Source organism: Bubalus bubalis, chromosome 14, assembly GCF_019923935.1.
Source record: "Bubalus bubalis isolate 160015118507 breed Murrah chromosome 14, NDDB_SH_1, whole genome shotgun sequence".
Lineage (NCBI taxonomy): Eukaryota > Metazoa > Chordata > Mammalia > Artiodactyla > Bovidae > Bubalus > Bubalus bubalis.
Window position 1 is genome coordinate 22,236,397 of NC_059170.1, and position 23,057 is coordinate 22,259,453.

General features: G+C 55.7%; 1 protein-coding gene, 1 long non-coding RNA gene and 1 other non-coding gene across 4 annotated transcripts; 1 reads left to right on the forward strand and 2 right to left on the reverse strand.

The window, feature by feature from the left end:
- The first annotated feature begins 335 nt into the window (after nt 1-335).
- LOC123329183 lies at nt 336-14,231 on the forward strand. Its single transcript, XR_006544462.2, has 2 exons — nt 336-675; nt 13,809-14,231. It is a non-coding gene; the product is annotated as an uncharacterized LOC123329183 (long non-coding RNA).
- MYLK2 (myosin light chain kinase 2) lies at nt 7,270-21,851 on the reverse strand. Of its 2 annotated transcripts, XM_044927750.2 has the most exons (13): nt 21,723-21,851; nt 21,526-21,625; nt 20,539-21,037; nt 18,901-19,202; nt 16,998-17,103; nt 16,347-16,440; nt 14,170-14,279; nt 13,934-14,075; nt 10,623-10,693; nt 10,392-10,520; nt 9,891-10,043; nt 9,623-9,755; nt 7,270-8,229 (listed from the first exon to the last, which is right to left on the reverse strand). In XM_044927750.2, the coding sequence occupies exons 2-13, from the start codon at nt 21,575-21,577 to the stop codon at nt 8,149-8,151; spliced, it is 1,872 nt and encodes a 623-aa protein (XP_044783685.2). In that variant the 5' UTR covers nt 21,578-21,625; nt 21,723-21,851; the 3' UTR covers nt 7,270-8,148. The 2 variants fall into 2 exon arrangements, with proteins under 2 accessions (XP_044783685.2, XP_006064493.3); XM_006064431.4 differs by having other exon boundaries at nt 21,526-21,808.
- Nucleotides 13,379-13,449, reverse strand: TRNAG-GCC. The gene has a single exon. It is a non-coding gene; the product is annotated as a tRNA-Gly (tRNA).
- Nucleotides 21,852-23,057: the final 1,206 nt, after the last annotated feature.

The following is a 23,057-nucleotide window of genomic DNA, read 5'->3' on the forward strand; positions in this document are numbered from 1 at the left end:
AGCCCAAGCCTCGGCATCCTGCTCCACCCACCCCTGGAGGAGGTTTAGCATCTAACTGGGGTGGGGGCTTGGGGAGAAGAAACTGCACCCCCTGCCCCCAATTTGTGGTAGGGGAACAGGCAAAGGGGTCAGCCACACCCAGAGCTAGGCAAGCCCCCTCCATGTCCCTCTCAGGTCCCCTCAAAGAGTCCAGAAGTGAAGATGGGCCCCTCAGCCCCAGTGCCTAAGCAGGACCCTGGGCTCAGAGCCTGCCTTGGACTTGCCATGTGAGCCTGGACCGGTGCCCATCTCTCTGGGCCCTGATTTCATTCCTTTTGCCCGGTGAGGGGGTTGCAGTCAGGAAGGCACAGCCTGACTCTTTGAACCCAAATCCCAGGGTGGAGCTGACTTGGGGGACAAACTGGAAGGGATCCCCTCCCAGAGGCGCTGGACCAGGAAGACCAGACACCATGGTCTCACGTTACCCTCTGCCTGCCTGCTGCCCAGCCCGGGGACCCCACCCACTGGGCCTCCTGCCCTCACATACTTTCCGTGACCAACAGACACCCTCCGGCTCCTGCCTAGCCACCCCCACCTGACGGGAAGGACCGTGCTCGGCAGAGACTTGGAATGCCTAAGCTGGGCCGACCCAGAGAAAGAACCTCAGCACAGATGGAGAGACCAAGGCCAGAGAAGGTAAGTGATGTGCCCAGGGCCACACAGCAGGGCAGGAGTACCCCTCTGCTGCCTTAACTGTATAGCTCTTAGCAGGACAGGAGCCTCTCCTTCTGATTCTCCACACTGGAGGCTGGTCTGTCTCCAGGAGGGGCTCCCAACCTCCACTCCTTCTCCTCAGCAGGTCAGAGTGCAAAAGGGTGCTGAGTGGCCTTGTAGAGTCAGGCTAAATCAAATCTAAAACGGTAGAACCAGTGGTACTTCAGAATATTCCAGACTCAGATTCTTGGACTATCAGAGCTGAAAGGGCGTTTCCCGCCCCATTTCTGAATCCCCTCCACACCAGGCAGTGCGTATCACGTGGGGTGCCTTCAGAGCTGGCCTCTTCCCACCCAAGTTTGGCAGCTCTGAAGGGCTGTCAGGAAGTTCTTCACCTGCTGGTCCTTTGGTCTCTGCTCTCTCTGCCTCCAGGGAGGCTGCCCCCACCCACAGGGCTGGGCCTTCCTCAGCTGCTTCTCCACCCTCCACATCTTATCTCCCCTCGCCTCTCCGCCCACCCGCTTCCTTCCCTGGTTTACAGCATTCCACTGCCCAGAGTTCCAGGCTCCTTCCCACACCCCAGACAGCGCCTGGGCCAGGGTGGGGAGACCCTCTCCCTTAGAGCACGGGCCCTCTGGGGCCACCACAGTGATGAGGAGGACGGGGGAGGCTGTGTCGGCTAGCCTGGCACGTCCGCCTACTGGGAGTGTAGAAACCCAGGAATCCAAGCCCCAGCCAAGACATCCCCTCCCATCACTCCTAAGAGGCCAGGCTGCCAGAGGCAGTAGGTATGGCAGCTAAGAGCAAGGGCTCTGGACCCCAGCTGTCTGGCTTCAGGTCCCAGTTTTCCCTTCCCAGCTGTGTGATCTTGAGCAAGTTGCTTCCCCTCTCTGGGTTTCCCTCATCTGAAAAATGTGGATTTACTAACAGTGCCAACCTCCATGGGATTCTTGCTAGGATTACATGATTTAATATTTGCAAAGTGCTTTGAACAGGGTCTGGCCCATGGAAACAGCAATGTATGTGTTTAAGCAAAATAAATACGTGGGTTCTGGGGCTTGTCTTCTTAACCTGGTTTACCCCCCAGGGGAGGCTCTAGCTACTGTGGAGGTGGTGGGGGGAGGTGTAGCGAAAGGAGAGATTGTTATGAGATGAAGCTTTGGATTCAATTCTTGGCGTCTTCACTTCCTTGCTGTGTGACCTTGAACAAGTAGAGTCAGCTCTCTGAGTACTAGTTTCTTCATCTGTAAAATGGAGCAAGATTTCAATGCTCAAGGACTGGTATATGGGAAAATCTCATCTTGCACAATATGTGTACAATTCAGTCAACATGAATGAAACTGGACACCTGAAACTCACATTACACGGTCCGTCAACTAGCAGAACACGAAAGGGCCCGCCGGAGGGCCTTGTACCCTCGGCCCAGGCCTCTCCGCCCCTTTCACTGGCAAAACTGTCCCTGAAGGTCCAGATCCTGAGGTGCCTAATCCCCCGTTCCCGCCCTGCTGGTAACTGGGTGGTGACTCAGGGAGGTAGCTGGTGGGGCTAAAGGAAGTGGTTCTGGGCTAAAAACAGACCAGAGGCTCATTTAGTCCCACAGTCAAAGTTCCCAAAGCCAGAACCCTGCCTTTGACCCCCGGAAAGGCTGCCTCCTCCAGACCACAGTCCTCAGGGTGCCCTGATCTCTCTGGGAGACCAAGAGGAGGCTGACTCTCCCGAGTGAGTTAAGGCAGCTGACTCCTCTAAGCCTTTGCACTCGCTGTTCCCTCCGCCTGAAGAGCTCACTCCCTGTGGCTGACTTCTTAGCATCCAGAGCCCAAGTTGAATATCACTTCCTGGGAGAAGGCTCCCCTCACCGCTTGATTTGAATGGATGTCTCTAGATTTTTTTTTCCCCCATCTCTGCATCCCATGTGTTTCCTCCACCTGGCGTCTATTGTAATGTGGAATTATGCATCTCTGTGTGTATTCACTTTTTCTTACATCCCTGCCTTAGTGTCATAAGCCTCTGGGGCCAGGGGTTGGGTCTGCCTTATCCACTTTATCCACTTCTCCAACCCACTGACTGGCATGTAACAGGCCCTCAGTAAAGGTGTGCTGAGGGGATAAATCCATTTGCCGTGGATTAAATCTCAGAGAATCCTCCAGGGGCTCCTGGTCAGAGCCAGAGGCCAAGCTCTCAAAGGCCTGTATGATCTGGCTTTGGTTCCTCTTGCACTCTCTCCCACCCTCACTCCAAACAGGCTTTGCACTTGCTCGTCCTTCTGCCTGGACCAGTCTTCCACGAACACCCACAGGACTCACTCCCTGACCACCACGTCCCCCATCCACCTCACCAACTCATTTTAAGTTTGTTATTGCTGCCCAGTGTCTGTTTCCCAAGAAGGAAGTTCCATGAGGCCAGGAGTTTTTGTCTATTGGTTGCTTGTCCTCTACACCTGGAATAGTGTCTGGAACAGAGTAGGGACTGGAAAGCATTGTGGAACACACATCACCTCAGCAGCCTGGCCAGGGGCTTGATCTGTACATCTCAGGTCACTTTTGCTTTGACCCTGGGAGGCAGGTACTATCATCCCATTTTACAGACAGGAAACTGAGGCTGAGAGAGGGTGCACAGGTCCACGTGAACCCCATTCTGCCTGTCTGCAGTTCCCTCTTCTTGTCCCCACAGTCCTTACAGCCCCCTCAAGCAGTCATGCCCCAACCTCCCTCTGGCCTCTCCCTGCCTCCAGTCTCTCTCTCCCACTCAGTGATGTCCCGGACTGCAGCGATCCTTCTAAATCACAGATCTGATCATGTCCCTCTTTCATTTGAAACCCTTCCATGGTTCCCTATGGCTGGGGTTCAGCCTGGCATTTGAGGCTCCTGCTAACTTCTCCAGACTTATTTCTTGCTTCCTCGTCTGCAAAAGCCCCCTGGGATGCTTCGAGACTAGCTTGTTCTCAGTTCCAAGTCTTTGGAGCTGCCCGGAACAACCCGCCTCACTCTGTCTGGAAAAGGCCTGCTCTGTGTTTGCTCTCAGCTTGGCTGTCACTCCCACTGGAGAGGAGAGAATGGAAGCAAGTGTCTTCTTCCACGCCCTTCTAGCTTCACTACAATCCCCAACCTCCCACCCCAGGGGTTCCAGAGACTGTGAACTCCCCAAAGACCAAGGCCATGACTAATTCTTCTCCAGGCTCTGGTTTAAGGCCAGGCCCAGAAAAGGGTCTCAAGAAATTGCAGTGAAGTGATAGGATGTGTCTGAAGTCAGGCCACCTGCTTTGCATCCTCACCCTACTACGTACTGGCTGGGAATCCATGCACTTGTCCGTCAGCTCCTTGTGCCTCAGTTTCCTCATCCCTGAACTGCTGAAATACACACTCACAGGATGGGATAAAGTGAATACACACTCACGGCGTGGGATGAAGTGACTGCACAAGTGGGAATCACTTGGTACAGTGCCTGGTGCTCAGTAAATAACACCCATTAGAGTGAAGGAAGGAACAGGTGCGGGGGCAGCTGCACAAATGGATGCTTGGTCCAGGTGGGCACATCCCTTAGGACAGCCCTGGCTGCTCCACACCCTCGGGGCGGCCCTGTCACTGGCTGAATCTTTTCCCACAGCTGCCCTGCTGGGTCCAAGGTGGCTGGTGGAATTCAAGGCCACTGGATGCCGACAGGAAAAGGCAGCGTCACCAGCCCTGGAGTAATCCAAACCAGATGTGGCCTCAGACCCATGGGGGTGGTCACTGTGGGCCTGGCCAAGGCCCAGAGGCAGGAAATAGTCTTGGAGAACGCTGCTCTCTGCTCCGCTCTCTGGGACCAAAGAGCTGGGACCAGTCGGGAGGAGCTGTCCTGTTGAGGGTGTTAACCCTTCAGAGTCCACGGTAGGGGCAGGGGTTTGCCTACGATGGTGTGCAGGAGCAACTGGTGGCTCTGGCCCCATGGGGCAACAGAGCTCCTTGCAGAGAAGATTATAGCATTAGCATCATGATGGGCACTGTGCAGGGGGAGCCCACAACACAGGCAGTGGGGTGGGCAGGGCACGCCAAGCAAGGGGCAGGGTCTGCTGCCCGGGACTTGCAGAACCCCAGCCCCAGCCCCGAGCTCTGGGCCTGGCTCTGGCTCCACTCCCTCCATTAGGGCAGCTCTGAGGCTGCTGGGGATGGGAGCACTAGTGAAGGCCACGGGGCTGGATCCCAGCCTCAGACGGGCAGAGGTTCAGTCCCACACCAAGGACTGCCACCCCAGCCTTCTCCTGAGTGTGCTCCATGGCCCTGGAGGAGCAAAAGCTCTCTGAACCGCCCCCCTTCATTGTTTCCATATTGTCGAGTCCATATCCTTTACCTCCAGGGACCAGGGGAAACCCAAAAGAGGCACCCGATGAATCAAAAAGAGCTTTGTAAGGCGTGCTCCCTGGAGGGAATAGAGACAGGAGAGGCAGTGACCAGCCATGTTCCACGGCTCTGGGTGGGCTTCCTTATCCGGACACGTTCATTCGCTGTGTGGCCTCAGGCAGATCAGTTTCTCTGAACCTGTTTCCTCACCTGTGAAATATGGTGACTGAGCCCCCCGTCCCATCTCTCGATTGTCACCATGGCCCTTGGGGTGGCAGAGGACAGTGGTGCTGAAGCTGTCCTCCGAAACTTTGTCCTTTGTCCTTTGTTTCATAGAGGGGGAGATGAGGCCTGGGCTGGAAGTTGGGGTCCTGGGTTCTAGTCCCAGCTTCTCCTGTCCCTGCTGAGCAGCCTGCTATTTTGGCCTTGGTTTCCCCAGCTGGATCCCAGCCCTGGATCTCGGTGCTGGCTGGACCTCATTTCCTTACCCCTCCACTATGGCGGTGACTCATTCCTCATCATCATGCTGTGTGGCCGAGGCTCAGCCTGGGTGGGGGCCAGCACGGCTGAGAGAATGCGGAGGAAACCACAGGCCTGGCCCAGCTAGCAGGTGGCGGGCAGACAGGCAGGCAAGGGATCCAAGGCCCTAGGGTCCCTGCCCATTACACATCTCCCACCAAGAGCCTAAGCCAGGCTCCCCCAGGCGCCGCCCCCCCTCCCCGAGCCCTGAGTGCAAGCCCAGCAGGCTCAGAGCCCAGAGCCCAGAGCCCCCCGATCCTGTCCCACGTGGCACCTGTGGCAGGGGAACTCCGCACCCATCTGCTGGAACAGGGCAGGGTCTGGTGAGGACCTGGCCTTGCCCTCCTGGCCAGTGTTCATGGAAGCAGGGGCTGGAAGGCTGAGCGGTCAAGGTCTCCATCCAAGATTTCGCAGAGGCAGATAGTGCAGTGGTTCAGAGTGGGGGCTCTGGTCCCAGACTGTCTGGGTACAAACCCTGGCTCTGCCATGGGCTAGCCGTGTGACCCTGAGCAAGTGGCATCGCCTCCCTGAGGCTTGGCTGCTCCATCAAGAGAAATGAACGTAATACAGCTGCCCACCATGCGGGGTCGCTGGGACCAGAGTCACGGAACACACAGAGCTGGGTCTGGGCCGTGCCCCTCTCGGAGCTCAGTGCATAGGAGCTGCTGTTATTGCCATTCCTGCTGAAGCCCCGCTTAGGCCTCAATTTACTCAATTGTCCTCACAGCCAGAAAGGCTGTACCCTATTAGCATTAAGCTCTCTTGCCGTCTAGGCTGCTCCCTCCAGCAGAGGCTTGGGATGAGCAGGGCTGACGCCCGTGGATGAGCCTGGAGAACAGCTCGCTCCCTAGGCCTCCCAGGGAACGCCCATCGCTGCAGGCCCGAACTTCTGGCTCCACTTGGAGACTCTGCGATCTGCCTATACCTTGTTCTGGCGAGAAGCAGGGAGGACTTGTGGGCAGAGCCTTGCCACAGTGGGCAGGTGGGAGGGTGTGGGAGGTGGAATAGTCCATTTCAAGCCCCAGCTTCTGACTTGTTGAAAAGCCTTCAAGTTCCTTCTTCTCTCTAAGCCTCAGTATCCCCCCTCTGTATAATATGAATAATATATACCTTGTAACCTTATAAATGAGTTAACAGACATACAAGCCCTTAAATAGAGCCAGGCACACAGTGCTGTGCTGTGCTTAGCCACATCCGACTCTTTGTGACCCCACGGACTGTAGCCCACCAGGCTCCTCTGTCCATGGGGATTCTCCAGGCAAGAATATTGGAGTGGGTTGCCATGCCCTCCTCCAGGGGATCTTCCTGACCCAGGGATCGAATCCAGGTCTCCCGCATTACACGTCGATTCTTTGCTGTCTGAGCCACCAGGGAAGCCCAAGAATACTGGAGGGGTAGCCTATTCTTTCTCCAGGGGATCTTCCTGACCCAGGAATTGAACTGGGGTCTCCTGCGTTGCAGGTGGATTCTTTACCAGCTGAGCTACCTGGGAAGCCCAGACACATAGTAGTCCCGTATAAATGTTGGCTGGTGCTGTGGCCTCTCACAGATGAGCACACTAAGGTACCAAGCGGGCAGCCCCTTGCCCAGATCAAGCACTGGGTAGTCTGGCTCCTGAGGCTGCATCAGTAAGCATCACACCATACTCGTAGCGCTGCTGAAGTGACTGGCCCACGGCAGTGCTCCATGAACGGTGGCCAGCTGTGACTTCACCCAGATGCACACACATAGAGGGAGGGGGCCACTTCCAACCTGTACATTTATTTACATGGCACAAGCTGAGAGCAGGTTGGGGGCTGCCCGACAGCCTTCCCACTCCTCTGGGCCTGCTGACACCATCCTCTGAGGCCGTGGGTGACCCCTGGAATGGGGGCCGGAGTGGCTGGGTTAGGCTGGCTTGGCCTTCAGGCAAGCTTGGGGGTGGTCTCCCCTATCCCCCAGGCCTCTCCCCTCCCCCTCCACCCAGGCCTGGGCTGGGCGTCTTCTCTCTCACACAGAGTTCCTGTATGTTGGTGGTCGCAAGGAAGGTGGGCGGGGGCCGGGCCCTGCACCAGATGGTGTGTGCTAAGCCTTATCTGTTGGGAGTGGGGAGACATGCGGGTGGGGACACGGAGGCCCTCCTTCACAAAGCCTGCTCTGTCTCCCCGGGCAGCTGCGCCTTAGAAACCGGCCGTCTGCCATCCTCCCCCACCGAGGCCTCCCACCCACAACTGCAGAAGCCCCACATGCCAGGACCCCCAGCCCTCCCACTCTAGCTAGGAACAAGCCCAGGCCAGGGATGCCCCAGGTGAGGTCAAGCAGGGGTCACCAGAGCAGCAGTTCCAAGAAGGGGAGCCAGGCGGGAACAACAGGGCCCCTGGCGTCCGGGCTGTGCTGGGGGCCAGAGCCCTGTCTGGGGAGGCGCTAGCAGGATGGAGTCAGGCCACACCTGAGGCGGCTCACGTCGGGGAAGCAGTCACCGCGCGGGGGCGTGGGAGCCCCGAGCCTCCCAGCCTGGCGCAGCCTCATCCTGGCCAGCCTGGCCCGGCGATCTGGCCCGTCTGCTCCGGCCTTCTGGGCTGTGTGGCCTCAGCCCTGGCCACTGCACGGCTGCATCCAGGCCTCAGCTGCTCCCCCGGGCTCAGACCCCCAGAGCCATGAGTGCCCCCGAGCTGCTGATCTTCTTGAAGCGGTTGGCAGCGCTGACAGCAATGAAGTTTTTCTGAGGGATGAGGGAGAGGGGTCCCGGTCAGCAGCGGGGCAGGGGGAAAGCTGTAGGACAGGCTGCGAGTCTCCCAAGATCCCCTTCGTCCCAGGAGGGCCCCTGGCCAGGGAGGCTGCAGTGCACAAAATGGCCACAGGAGGCGCCGTGACACCACAGCCTCCAGGACGCCCTGCCTCACTCAACAGACCCGTCAGCAAACCTGAGTACCGCTCCCCTCATGGCGGTCTGTGTGTGCATGCTAAGTCGCTCAGTCGTGTCCGACTTTGTGTGACCCCAGGGGCTGTAGCCCGCCAGGCTCCTCTGTCCGTGGAATTCTCCAAGCAAGAATACTGGAGTGGGTTTCCATGCCCTCCTCCAGGGGATCTTCCCGACCCAGGGATCGAACCCGCATCTCTTATGTCTCCTGCGTTGGCCGGCAGGTTCTTTCCCATTAGCGCTACCCACCTGGGAAGCAGTCCCCTGGTTCCTATTTCATTCCAAGAAAAAGCCCCTCACCGTGGCTGAGTCTCTCCACGCCCTGCCTCCCCATCCTCTCGGACACCTCTCCTGCCGCTTGCTTATTCCACTCAGAGGAACTGGCCTCCTACCTGTACCTCACACTCCACAACCGTGCTCCTGCCTCAGGGCCTTTACGCCCGCTGTTCCCACTGCCTGGGGCCACTCCCCCTCCATACCAGCCTGACTCAGCCCTCATCTCCTCAGGTTTTTGTTCACAGGCTCCTTCTAAGTGTGCCCTCCCTGGCCACCCTATGTAGAAGCACAGCCTCTCCCCAGCACTCCTGACCATTCTTTTTTTTTTTTCTGACCATTCTTATTTTTTCCTAATAAGTGTAAGTGTTAGTCGCTCAGTCATGTCCGACTCTTTGTGACCCCAAGGACTGTAGCCCACCAGGCTCCTCTGTCCATGGAATTCTCCAGGCAAGATTACTGGAGTGGGTTGCCATTCCCTTCTCCAGGGGATCTTCAGGGATCGAACCTGGGTCGTCTGCATTGCAGGCAGATTCTTCGTCTGAGCCAACAGAGCCCTTCCTTAATTCCTTTTAATAACTCCCCATCCTCTAACAAAAGTTAGTTCACGAAGACTGAAATCCATTGCTGTGTCCCCAATGCCCAGAGCTGGTAGATGGTCAAGAAGTATTTATGAAATGACGGGAAGAAGCCTGACATGGGGATCAGAGACCTTTTCCTGAGCCCAGGCCATAAAAGGATGCCCCTCCCCAGGGTGGAGGGGGTGAGTGGAGGGCCACCACCCAGGGCAGGAGCCAGTCCAGGACAAAGAGAGAAAAGCCAGTTCTGTTTTCCAGACCGAACCGGCCAAGACGGGGCTAGTGGGGCCAGTGCCCTTCCCACCCCGTATCCCTCTCTCCTCCCCGCCTCAGTCCAGCGGTACCTTCCAGCGCCTCTTCATGAGGTACTTCTTAAGCAAGATCTGGGACTTGAGGCGGCGGTTACAGCGCTTGGCCTTCTCTGCCAGGTTGTTGAGCCAGGGGTGGGCGAGGCACTGGGCAGCACTCATCCGGGCCCTGTGGAGAGGGGGTGGCGTGGTGAGAGGAGGCGGCAGGCCTGGGAGCCGGCCTCCCAGCCCAGTTCCCACCAGGCACAACACATGCACTGGACTTTGCACACATGGGGTTCATGTCCTGGGGGGTGAGCCTCACCGCTGGTTCTTGACGATGAGGTTGGAGACGAAGTCTTTGGCCTCGTCTGACACGGCCTCAAAGGTTTCCTCGTCAAAGTACCAGTTGCTTGATAGAACGTTGTTCAGGGTCTCTGTGTCATCGTCTCCCAGGAAGGGGGAGAGACCACTCAGGCTGGAAGGAGGCGATGGTAGGAGGCAGGGAGGTAAGATTGGGTCGGGGATGCAACAGATCCTGAGAAGCAGCACCGTGAGCTGAAAAGACCCCCAGCTGCTCAAGTGGGACAGACCTGGGTTTGAATCTGGGTGGGTGACCTTGGGCAAGTCACTTCCCCTCTCTGAGCCTCACTCTTCTCATCTGTAAAATGGCCATAATCATTCCAGCTTCCCAGGGTTACCGTGAAGAAGAGGAATGATGAGTGCACCCCCAATGCCCAGTAAACCTCAACTGAGGGAGTGGGGAGGTGGAAGTGATCTTGGCCTCAGCTGCCCACCCATATGCCCCAAACCCATCAACACTCACAGCATATAGGTGATGACCCCCAGGCTCCACATGTCTGTCTTATCGGAGATTTGGTCGTAATTCACCACCTCAGGGGATAGGAACTCTGGGGTCCCAAAATTCACCTTCAGCTTCTCGTTGGGGTTATACCTAGAGGTCAGGCCAAGAGCTCAGAGCACAACTCCCAGCCCATTCCCAGACACCTTCCCACCTTCCCTTGGTCCCACCCACCCTGCCCACCCAAGGTGGTACCTCCGTGCCAGGCCGAAGTCAATGATCTTCACCAAATGGCCCGTGGTGTTGACGCAAAGGATGTTCTCTGGCTGAGGAGAAGGGGGTGGCCTGGACTGACCTCTGACCCAGCTCACCCTCCCTCCCCATCCCAGTCCATCCAAGTCCCAGGCTCCCTGGACCAGAGGCCCAGGCTGCCAGAGTGGATAGCCCCCCATCAGAGACCCTCAGATCTACCTGTTCCAGACACAGAGAGGGATCTGGAGGCCTGAGAGGGGCTCTTCTCTAGGCGTCCCTGCTCCCCACCCTCAGCGTCTAACAAAGCACCCAGTAGGTGCTCAGCCAAGACTCCTGGAATCCGGCACCCCAAGCACAGGTGAGCATGTGAGGTCACTGAAGGGCTAACCCCTCCTGCGCTGGGCCTCCATCTCCTCCTCGTGTAACACAAGGACACAGGACTCATCCGAGGTTGTGGGGCAGAAACGTTGTAAGTCGTTAATGATGGCTAAAAGGCAGGTTTTGCACAAGAACCCTGATTTTCAGCACCCCCTGAAACACTGGAAGCCCTGGCCATATGGCCACACACGGCTTGGAGGGACTTGGTGCTGACCACTGAGATGGGCAGGAGTCTTCCAGTTCCCCCAGGGCCTCCACCTCCTGACCCAGCTGGGTTCTGAAGAACAGGGTTCTGTTCTTCATCTGGGCTTTGTGGTATCTGATCTGAGGCCCCAAACAGGAGGCTTTCTGAAGGTCCTTTCACACTGCTGCACTCAGAGCAGGATTCTAGTGACTTCAACAGCCCAACGGTGCTCCACTGAAACACGGGGAGGATGCAAAGGCCCCAAGGAGGGCTTCCCTGGTGGTCCAGTGGTCCTTGCAATGCAAGGACCTCTAGTCCTGGAAGATCCCACATGCCTTGGAGCAACTGAGCCTATGTGTCTCAATTAATGAGCCCATGTTCTGGAGCCCATGAGCCACAACTACTAAAACCCATGCACCTAGAGCCTGGTTCCACAACAAGAGAAGCCACCGCAATGAGAAGCCCTCACACCGTAACTAGACAGTGACCCCTGATCACCGCAACTAGAGAAAGCCCAAACACAGCGATGAAGACCCAGCACAGCCAAAAGAAAATTTTAAAAAAGAGAAAAAAAAATTATTAAAAAAATAAAGGCTCCATGGACACAATTGGCAGGGGAAACCAGACAGATCCAGATCTCCTTTTGGAGGACGAGGACAGGGGACTTCCTGAAAAGCCCTGCAGCTGGGACCCCGGGAAGGGGCTTCAGGCTGCGGTTCACCTAGCCTACTCAACCATGAAACCCTTTACTGATGAAAAACTTATTGCTATCCTGAAAAAAAAATCACATTTAGGACACAGAGATTTAAGTTGAACTTCTTCCCAGGACACTGCATTTTAATCAGGGACCCTGCTCTACCCCAAGGAAAATGGCTTTTACCAGAGAAGGGCAGCTTCCACTGCCATCATGCAGGCTTGAGTTCTGCCCAGAAACTCAGGAGGCACCTGCACTCTTTCCATTCCTTCTGCCCTCCCACATCCAAACCATCAGAAATCCGGCTGACTCTATTTTCAGAATGTGTCCATCATCTGACCACTTCCCATTCCTCCCCCACTGCTATGGGTTCCAGCCCCATCATCTCTCCTGGCTTATTATGACCACCTCCTAAATTCCCTGCTGTCAGAATGGCCCCTTTGAAACCCATTCCCTTACCCTCCTCGCTCCCTCACTTGTCAGTGGCAATGATAACAGCACACCTGACCCAAAGGGCTGTCGCACACTCTAGACACAGCTTGAGTGCCTCTGACCCCTAGTAAGCACAGCGGAGGGGTTAGTCCACAACAGCACCGGCAGCATCTCCTGTATCGGACCTTGAATGCTCCGGCCTTTACCTTCTTCTTCAGTTCCACCTTGTATGTCTCCCTGTTACACTCACGCACTTTTTCATAATGCTTTTAGTGGTTTAAATTGATCTAAGCGACTTCCCTGGCAGTCCTATGGTTAAGACTCGGCGCTTCCACTGCAGGGGGCATGGGTTTGATCCCTGATGGGGGATCCAAGACCCTGCAGGTTGAGTCAAAAATAAAAATCAAGAAAAATGTTAACAAAAAATAAAACAATCTATTCATCGAGTTATTACGTCTGATTCTACCACTGACCTCTCAGGCTCCAGGGGATAGGGTCATGTCCTCACCATCCAGAGGGCAACAACCACGCCCAGCACTGTGCTCTGTGCACAGAGGCACAGAAGCAGGTGCTCAGTATGTATTTACCAAATGAATGAATGAAAGTACTGTCCACTTTGCCGACGGGCGTTCACCCGCCTCAGTGTTCAGATTTCATCTTCTCCACTAGCCTTCCCATTGATCCCACAAACATTAACGCCTGCCATAAAGATGGGGCTACCTGGCACTCATGGGGCCCCTGCCCACTCCACACCACGGCCACGGCCAGCTGATCAGACTTGGAGGGATTCATAAAATCTTAGGGAAAAACCCAAACTTTTTTGCCAACCCAGTGTTTGCTTTCCCTCACCTGCTATGTGCAAGGTATCGAGCAAGAAGAACATAAACGTTCTCTCAGCACACACTCTTGTCAGTGCCTGCCCCGTGCACTACACTTTGCTCTTGTTTTAGTCGCTAAGTCGTGTCCCAGTCTTTGTGACCCCAGGGCCTGTAACCCGCCAGGCTCCTCTGTCCATGGGATTCTCCAGGCAAGAATACTGGAGTGGGTTGTCATTCCCTTCTCCAGGGGATCTTCCCAACCCAGGGATTGAACCCGGGTCTCCTGCTTGGCAGGCAGATTCTTTACCGCTGAGCCACCAGGGAAGCCCAACACTATACTTACTGATGCGTCTTCCTGATTCCCCTTTTAGAACATAAGCTCCACGAGGGCAGGCGTTTTTATCTATTTTGTTCACCAGTGGGTCTCCACCACCAACACTGCCTGGCATCTAGTGGGCCCTCAACACATGTTTGTGGGATAAGTGAACAAACATTAGCAGTGCCCATCAGGAGCCTACACAGAGGCAGGTGCTCCTGCAACACTGATCAGCTAGTGTTATATGTGGGGCTCACAGAACGGCAAGAGACCCTTTCAACAAGTACTACAACAACTCCAGACTAGGAGAGGGCTGGGACCAAGTCTTTCTTGCTCTCTGATGTGCCCCCTGTTTTGACTCTTACAGCTGGAAGGACTGGATGGAGGAGGAGAAGGAGTCATGGGGGATGGAGGGATGGTTGGCTGCAGCAATGATCTCAGGTGGTCCGATGCCACCCCGACCCCTCCCAGGAGGCCGCCCACCCCTAGTACCTTGAGGTCCAGATGCAGAACTCTCATCTTGTGCATGAAGAGGATGCCATCGCAGATCTGCCTGACAAACACCATGGTGTCCACCTCAGTCAGCTGGTAGTCCTCATCCACAATCCTCTCGAAGAGCTCGCCACCCTCGATGCTGTGTGCACAGACCCCTCTACAGGCTTGCCTCTGGGCCTGCTGCCTTCTGCTCCCCCCCAGCCCCAGGCCCCCACCCTGCTGCCGACACTCACTACTCCATGAAGAGGACGATCTCATGCGGGGTCTCGATGGCCGCATAAAGCTGGATCAGGTTGCGGTGGTTCAGCTGGTTCATAACCTCAATCTCCAGCAACACCATTTCCTGGGGACCAGGAGCATCAGGGTTACCATCTGAGCATCATGATTCCCTGCCCTCCACCCTCTTCGGGGTGGGCCTAGCCTGGACCACTGCCCTCCCCCTCCTCGCTGGTCTCCTCACCTCCCATCTCTCTCCCAACCCTCCAGCCTGTGTCCTTACCACACAGTCATTTCTGTTGGGACATCTTTCCTTTGCTTTGCTGGTTCTTTGCCTCCCGCTGGCTGAATCCTGGGCCCCATCCTTCCCGCTCAGCCCTCCCTGCTCTACACTGTCTCCCAGGGCATTCTCAAGTCCCATGACTGGAAATTCCATCCAGATGTGACTGATTCCCAAATACATATCTCCACCCCCAAGTGCTCCTTTGAACTCCAGACACCAGTCCCTCCCCCTTGGATGCCTAATAGGCATCTCAAATCTCTCATGTCCAAAATTAAACCCTTGATACTACCCTTTCCCCACAGTTGAGTTGCCCGCAGCATGTCCATCAGCAAAAGGCCGTCATTTTTAACCCCAGTGTACAGAAAGTTAGGAGCTTTCCAGGGTTTCTCTCTTCTTCTTGCTTCCTCACACCCCCTCATCCAACCAATCAGTAAATCCTTTGACTCCACCTCCAAAGTAGATTACAAATCCAATCATTTCTCAGCTCCCCCATCACTGCCTTCCTAGTTTCAGCTGCCATTATTTGTCACTTTCAGAAAGTCTGCCAGCCAGTGGTCACATCCGTAGCTTGAAATCAACCACAGTAGGAATATTTACACCAAGGAAACTGGCAAATGCTACAGATCAGGTCTCTCCCTAGATCTGTTCCCCCAGAGCACTGGATCACTGCCTGAACTGTTCCATTTTCCATTATTCCATTCCTTGGAATATCTCACCTTCCACGCCACTTCCTCAGAGAAACCTAAGGTCACCTGATCCTATCTGAGCAGCTCCACACACCCTGTTCCTTCCTGGCTTTACTTGTCTTCTTAACACTGTCTCGGCTCCGGACACCACACTTTTTATGTTTCGGTTTGGTTTTAGTTGTCTGTTCCCCCTCTCTAGCATGTTAGGACTTGTTCGATGCCATTTCCCTAGCACCTGGCACAGTGCACAGCACAGAAAAAGTACCCAATATTAACCAATCAATAGCTGACTCCAATTAATTTACACATCACATTTGAGCATCTCCGCTGAGCCAGGTCCATGATAGAGGCCTGGGACCCAAGCCCCATTAAGTGGAAGCAACAGAGAAAGAGTCACGAAGAAAATCTTTCTGACTTCCCAGCACTCCTCCGGAGCTGCTTCTCCTGCTCCTTCTGGGCTCCAGGCCTCTGCATGTGCTGTCTCTGCTCCCCTGGTCTTGATCTTGACTCAAGGGTTCCCACCTGCCGTTTCTGATCCTCAGGCCTTTCTATCCACAGTCCCCTCTGTCTGAAAATCTCTCCCCTGCCTTTCCCATTGGAAAACAGCTCCTCCTTCTTCAAAGCCTTCATTCAGGAGACCCTTTGCTGACCTGCGGGTGAGTTGGGAGACTCCACTGTGAGAACTCCTCTCCCCACCCTTCCGCCTGAGCTTTCCTGAGTTATATAGCTTTCACCATGCCAGGCTGCTAGGTTGCCATCACCTCCTCACATACCCAACTCCCTTACTCCATATGAGTCTATGCTTCATTCATTCATTCACTCCTTGAACGAACACTGCTCTGAACCAGGCCCGGGCTGGTGTTGAAGCCTGTTTCCCTTGCTGTTCTTGGGGGGCAGGGACCACCTGACTTCCCTCGGGGACGTCCAGTGCACAGCACAGCATCTGGCCCAGAGCCTGTGCGCATCAGCCCTTACTGACCTGAACCAGAGGGCTTGAAGGGGAAGTCCCCAAGATAAATTCACCAACTGTGGGGTGAAGTTTATGGTCAGGGGAATCAGGCCCCTATGGCAGGACTGTCCGCCTGTCTATCTGTTGATCTGTGTGATGTCTTTGGAGCACCAAGCTTCTCACCCCCGGCCCCTGGTGCAGACGTGTGGGTGGTGGGAGGTGAGAGGCACCCGCTCCAAGGATCCCCTCCCCTTCCCCACAGCCAGACTGCACTACCTTGTCTTTGGGTGTCTGTTTCTTGATGACCTTGGCTGCCAGCTTGAGGCCTGTGGCCTTCTCTGTGCAGGTACAGACCGCTCCAAACTTGCCGCTGGAGAGAGAAGAGGCTGAGAGTAAGGGAGTTGCAAAGGCCAAATGTGGAGGGCCTGTGCTCTGTTCCCTGTGAGATGGGGAAATCCCAGCCAGCTCCAGTACCCTCCCCAAACGTGAGCTCTACTGCAGAGACCACGGCTGACATGCACAAACCACAGGCTCAGGAAGGGTAGGGTCATCAAAGGACAGCCCCTGATGGGCACCTCACAGGCAGGCAAGGGCACCAGGCCCCGGGGGAGGGAACTTCAGGACTTCTAACAAAACAGAGGATCATCTTGAAGGGGTCAGTGTGGTACTCCAAACTGAGACAGACAAGACAGTATTAGGTGCTTCCTATGGGAAACACCTATTGACCAATGGTGTGTTTGTGTGAGTGACTGACACACCAGCCATGTGACAGCCTGCACACAGACACATGAGACCACATGGAAGCAATCGTGACCATGCGGCTCACGTCTGATTGGAATGTCTGGGCCTCCCATGGGGCAGATGTAAGGCCTGGGGACTTCACGCTCTCCCGCCCGTGGGCCAGGGGCTCGGGGCCCCAGTTCTCACCCGCCCAGCGCCTCCTTGGAGTTCAGACTGAATTGACTGTTGATGTTCCCGGGCCTCAGCTCCACAATGCGGTGGGGGAAGGGGGCTGGGGGCGGTGGGCAGTCATCTGTGGAGCAGAGCAGAGCCATTTCGGTCAGTGCTGGGGCTGCTAAGGACTCATCCTGGCACCATGCCCTCCTGCCTGGCCTGGGCCCCATCCAGGGGCGTTCACCAAGTGATACCTGGGAGACAGTTGGCTCCAGGATAGGGGCTAGGGGCTAGGGGCTCGGGGCCCAGTTTCCAATGTCAGCTATGCAACCAACACTCACCCTCCTTGGAAGGCCTCTGCCTCTGTCAGAGTGGGGCTCAGCTTCTCCAGGCACAACAGTGGGGATGGCTGATTGGACTCCTCAGACCCTCCCACATTATAAGGTATGAGGACTCCATCCCCAAGTTTTTCATTTCCATTTAAAAAAAGGGCGGAGCGGGGCGGGGGTGGGGGTGGGGGGTTCGCAACTGTGAGCTCCCTGGTGGCTCAAAGAATCTGTCTGCAATGCAGGAGACCAGGGTTCAATCTCTGGGTCGGAAAGATCCCTTGGAGAAGGGAATGGCAACGCACTCCAGTAGTCTGGCCTGGAGAATTCCATGGACTGAGGAGCCTGATGGGCTACGGTCCACGGGGTTGAAAAGAGTTGGGTTTGGCAGGACTGAGCTACTTTCACTTTCAACTATAATGGTGGAGCGCCATGCCAGATAGGCGTTACTGTGTCTGAAGGAGTCGAGGATAGGACCTGCCTACCATCCCCTCTAATAACACCACAAGCTCTCACCACCTGTGGAATGGGTATCCCCCGGCCCTGGCCCAGGAGCAGGGGTGGGCGGGGAGGAGCCGGGGATGGAGCTATTTGGTAGAGACTTGCTGCCACCTAGTGACAATACGGGGAACAGCAGGCCCTGGACGCCGACAGGCTGAGTCACCCGGAATGGAAACCTCTTTATAAATAGCAAGAGGCCGCAGGGGAAGCCGGCTGGTGATAAATCAGACGGCCCTTGGAGGTTGTTCAGGTCCGTCCCTCGAGGATGTGATTGCTGGGCTGAGTGGGCCCTGGAGGTCTGTGCCGCTGCTAAGGGGAGGAGGCAGGGCTCCTGGCTGCCGCCCAGCCGCCAGGCCCTCCCACCCTGTCTGGGTGGCACTATGCCGCTCACCAGGCAGACTGGCAGGTCTCCCAGGCCACCTCGGCCTGGAGGAGGGGGGTTGTCAGGACACTCTGGGCTCTCCTGACCCCATCTCACCCCACCCCCCAGGCCTGCTGCACCCTTGCCCGGGCCCTTTCCCTATTCACCTACTGGCCAAGCTTGCTCATGCTCAATGGCTCCCTTCTGCTCGCTGAATAAACCATCAGCACTTGAGGCCACTCCGGTCCTGCCCATCTCATGTGCCCAGCTTCCTTGGTCACCGCCTCCCTCCCCCCTCCACACACACACCTGTGCTCCTCAGTTCACAACCCTCTGTGGCTCCCATGACCCTCCCTACCCATCCAGGATGCAGTTAAAAAGGGCATTTGAGCCCTTTTACAGAGTAACATCAAACCCCACCGTCCAGAGAACTGGTGGTGCTCCAACATGTCTGATTTTTTTTTTTTTACTCCATTTTAGCCAATGTAGAAGAAAGTAAACAAGAGAGCTCTGGAGTCAGGTTCATATCCTGTTCTAGCTGTGGATTTGGGGTGCTCCCTTTCCTGAGTCCCATTTCCCCGTCTCTTGAAGGGGACTAGGAACGAAGACTTCCTGGGGTTGGATGACACTTTGAGGTATCACCCTGGGTGAGGTGGCTCAGAAGGGTTTAGTGCTCTAAGTGAGGAGATGGGGGAGACACGGAGAGCCCCTTCCCTCCTCCCTGGGCTCCAGGGCAGCCCCGGCCTACCCAAAATCTGGAAGCAGTCCTCCTCCTTGGCTGTGGGACTGAGGGCCTGCCCCACCTCCGATCTCTCCGAGGGAACGGCCTGGAATTCGATCCCCCTTGAGGTGTCCCCTTGCATCCCGGCCTGGCCAGCATGGCCTGCAGCCTTCTCTTCTCCTTCCTTCTGGCTGCCTCCCGGGAGGTTCTTCTCTCCTTCTGCTACCTTGGCTGGCTCAGTTTCTGTGGGGCCAGGGGTCACAGGCACCCCTTCAAAGATGAGCTCTAATGTCTCATCTAGGGGCTTCTCGGCCAGTGGCTTCTCAAGGCTGAAACGTGAGAACACAGATGGGTGACACCCTCAGCAGCCACAGCTCCCCCTACCCCGGCAGGCCTCCCAAAACTTAGTCTGCAATCTAGAGATGATACAGCCTTGCCCCCACCCAAACACGTGGGATGGTGAATCCAAATTCACTTCATATAAAATCCGGGGATGTTAATAACACCGTAAATGTCTGTGGTGGTGGTGGTTGTTTCTTCCCAGCTATGCCATGGGACATACAGGATCTTAGTTCCCCGACCAACGACCAACCCATGCCCCCTGCAGTGGAAGTGCAGAGCCCTAACCACTGGACCACCAGAGAATTCCCATGTCTGTGTTGCTATTTTGAGTATCAATGCACTAAGAGATCATTAACAACTGTTAATAGGATTGCTGATTTGGTTAATCATTAGGTAGTGACAATTAGGGAGGTTATGTAGCTCTTGATTCATAAAATTTTGGTGATACAATTGATAACGTATTAATGATACTTATTTATATTACCACGTAGTTCAAACTGGTATGGTAAGTGTTATTATTGTGGTTTACAATAAATATATCATTAATAACCTCACTTATATCATTGGCATTCAGGTAAAGCTAACGAATTGCACCTTGAGACTGGTGCTGTATTACAGCTCTAAGAGTATAGTGGGCTTCCCTGATAGCTCAGTTGGTAAAGAATCCGTCTGCAGTACAGGACACCCCGGTTCAATTCCTGGGTTGGGAAGGTCCCATGGAGAAGGGAAAGGCTACCCACTCCAGTATTCTTGGGCTTCCCTTGTGGCTCAGGTGGTAAAGAATCTGTCTGCAATGCAGGAGACCAGGGTTCAATCCCTGGGTTGGAAAGGTCCCATGGAGAAGGCAAAGGCTACCCACTCCAGTGTTCTGGCCTGGGGAATTCCATGGGTGGTATAGTCCATGGGGCTGCAGAGTCAGACACAACTGAGTGACTTTCACTTTCACTTCACTTTTCACTTCAAGAGTATTAGTAATGATCTATCAGCCTGATTATTAGTCATATTTTCAGATTATACCAATAACTGTATTAAGAAGATGAGTTTTCTTTTCCTCCTGACATCTCAGTCCTGCCCTTGGTGAGATCCAAGTCCATGGGGTTAGGGGGGCTCTGGACTCCAGATGCCTGGAGAAGGGGTCTTTGAGGTCCTCTGCTGCCTGACACTCCAGGCTTCTGTGAACTATCACAGAGTTCTGATCTCTGCAGGAAGACCAGGCGGTCAGGCCAATGCCTAGGACAGAGGGAGCTGCACTGCATGTAGTGACATTGCCCGAGACAGACAGTAACGCAGACCCCTCCCCACTCCCAGGCAGGAGCCGTTCACCTCGAGATGGCGGCGGGGCAGCTGGGGCTGTGCATAAAGGCGGGTGAGCCCTTCTTGCTCGGTGCTTGGCCCTCTGCTACCTTCTTTTGCTCCTTGGCTTCTCCAGGGTCCTGGCTGCCCGGGGTCCCCTGCTCAGCCTCGGGCTTTTTGACGCTGGCCTCGGCTGTCGCTGTCTCCTGGGGCAGGGCTGCCGGCTGCCCAGCTGAGCCCTCCGCAGGCTCTCCCTGCAGGCCTCCTTCTCCCTCAGGGCCCTGGCTGCTGGCTGAGGGTTGGGCCGAGGCCCCGTCCCCTTTCTCTGGGGCCGGGGCTTCAGTATCTTTCGTCGAGTTGGGATCAGGTTCTTTCTTTGGGTCTGGGGACTCAAGTTCTTTCTCTGGGTTTGGGGGACTGGCATCCTTCTCTGGATCTGGGGGCCCAGGATCCTTCTGTGGATCTGGGGGCCCAGGGTCTTTCTCTGCAGCTGGGGGTCCTTCGCCTGCTGCACCCTTTGGTGCCATGTCTGCAAAGAAGGTGAAACACCAGTCAGGATCCACCCTCCTACCCTTCCTTCCCCAGCCAGGCTGGCCAGGGACCGGTTCTGGGCCCAGGTTCCTACCCAGGCCACAGTTTACAAGCACTTGTCCCGCTGAACTTCTGGGGCCATTCCGTGGGCTCCCAATATGAGCTGTCCGGGCCTCAGAGGCCCTGGGTGCAGGGCTCTGGGCCCCTGGTGGGCCTTGAGCCCACCCCCCAACACTTGCTCTGAGTGTTCAGACCTCATCCACGGGAACTTCACATTTTCCCGGTCTCTCTGGGGAAGGCTTCCCGTGGGCCCTTGACCCAGTCCTACCCTATCCAGAGATAATTCTGATTTTTGGGTCCTCCACGTGCCACACAAAGAAGCCTTGGGCACAGAACTCCCACTTCAAATCCAGAGCACCAGCCCAGCTCTGGATTCAAACACCCCTTCCCAAGCTCCTCCCTCCACCTCTGGCCCCCGCTTGGCACCTGTTGATGAGCTTGGGATTTCCAGCTCCACTGCTCCGTTTTCCGTCGCCATGAGGTAGGGAGGCGTGTGCTTCTGCTTGTCTAACTCAAGTCTTTCCAGCTGCAGAAAGAAGAGAAAGGTGTGTCGGGCTGCTGGATGCCTCCTCCTGTCTGGCTGAGAGGAGGCGGGGGCTAGCCGGCGGAGGGGACAGAGGCACCTGGAGTGGAGAGGGGCGACCTGGTGTCCGTCTGTCTCACAGCGGCTGCCCGGGAGCCGTCCTGGGCAGTTGTAAGGCCGGCGCCTGGTGGGCAGAGGCGGAGGCAGGGGTGCAGGCAGAGGAGGCGGGGACGGGGGAGAGGATCTCTTACACCAGGGGCCATGCAACTCTGACTGCCACCACCTGTCACTCTTGGCCCCCATTCAGAGGACACAGCATTCTTCCCGTGGACCGACCGAGGGGAGAGTGGTGTTGGAACAAGCAGGAAGAGAAAGCAGGAGGGGGCACCTGGGGCCCCGGGGGAGCAGCCTTCTCCCAGACTTTGCCTGGTATCTCTGACTTGGGACAAGGTAGATGAGGGAGCTCTCAGACAGGGCTGAAGGGCAAGACTATGCTCAGGCCAGGCTCTGGCTCTGCCAACATCTCTTGGGGTTCCCCGGAGCCTGGTTGGAACCACACAGGCCCAGGCATAGTAACCCTGACCCCAGCACCCAGCTCTGTGTCCACAAGCCTTGCACCTGGCCTCCAGACCAGCGTGGAGCATCTTTGATTAAGCAAAGGTCTCGGGGGCGCTTGCTCAATTTGCCTATGGGCCTGAAAGCCGTTTCTTTTGAAATGTCTTTTTCCTGGGCTCTTGGGGAGATGGATGCTGTTCCAAACAGCTGTGAGAGATGGTCAGTGTTTTTGCTCCCCTGAGCTGATACAGGGCTTTCCAATGGCCCACTGGAGAGTGGGGGAGCTGGCTGGTGGAGAATCTTTTCCAAGGATCCTCCTCCACAGTGGTGACCCAGGGACCACTCCAGCCCAAGGTGTTCAAGCAGAGATGGGATGGGGAGAGGTATGATCCAAAGGGCCTTCCATCACCCAGGCGTTGTGCCCAGAGCTTCTCTGCAGGCCACCTTGAGTACTAGCCCCAAGCTGAGTGCGTTGGAAATAGTTCTGGAGTGGATTCAGGACTGGGTTCAGGTCCTGACTGTGGTGACCCATCCAGTCATTCCAACCCCACTGCAGGGCCCAGGTCCTCCAATGATCCAATAGAGGAAGCAACTCTTGCCCTCCATTGAGACAGGGAAGGGGGAAATGGCTTGAGAATACAGAACATCTGAACAGTAGGAAATTGTGTAGCTGTAAAAAAGATGGAAGAAGCTGTGAGTGAACTGACAAGAAGCAACCTACAAAATGGGGGGACGAAAAGCAACATGCAGAACAGCATGTAGAGGGTGCTATCATTTGTGCAAAAGGGGGTAAAATTTATAATAGTGAGCATAACATATCTAATCAGAGAAGGCAATGGCACCCCACTCCAGTACTCTTGCCTGGAAAATCCCATGGATG

Coding starts and splice junctions, on each gene's coding strand:
- MYLK2 (XM_044927750.2), bottom strand. CDS start 21,577: ATGGCGACGGAAAACGGAGCAGTGGAGCTGGAAATCCCAAGCTCATCA. Junction 17,104..18,900: donor GGACTGCTTCCAGATTTTGG/GTAGGCCGGGGC, acceptor TCTGCTCCACAG/ATGACTGCCCACCGCCCCCA. Junction 10,521..10,622: donor GACTTCGGCCTGGCACGGAG/GTACCACCTTGG, acceptor CCTGACCTCTAG/GTATAACCCCAACGAGAAGC.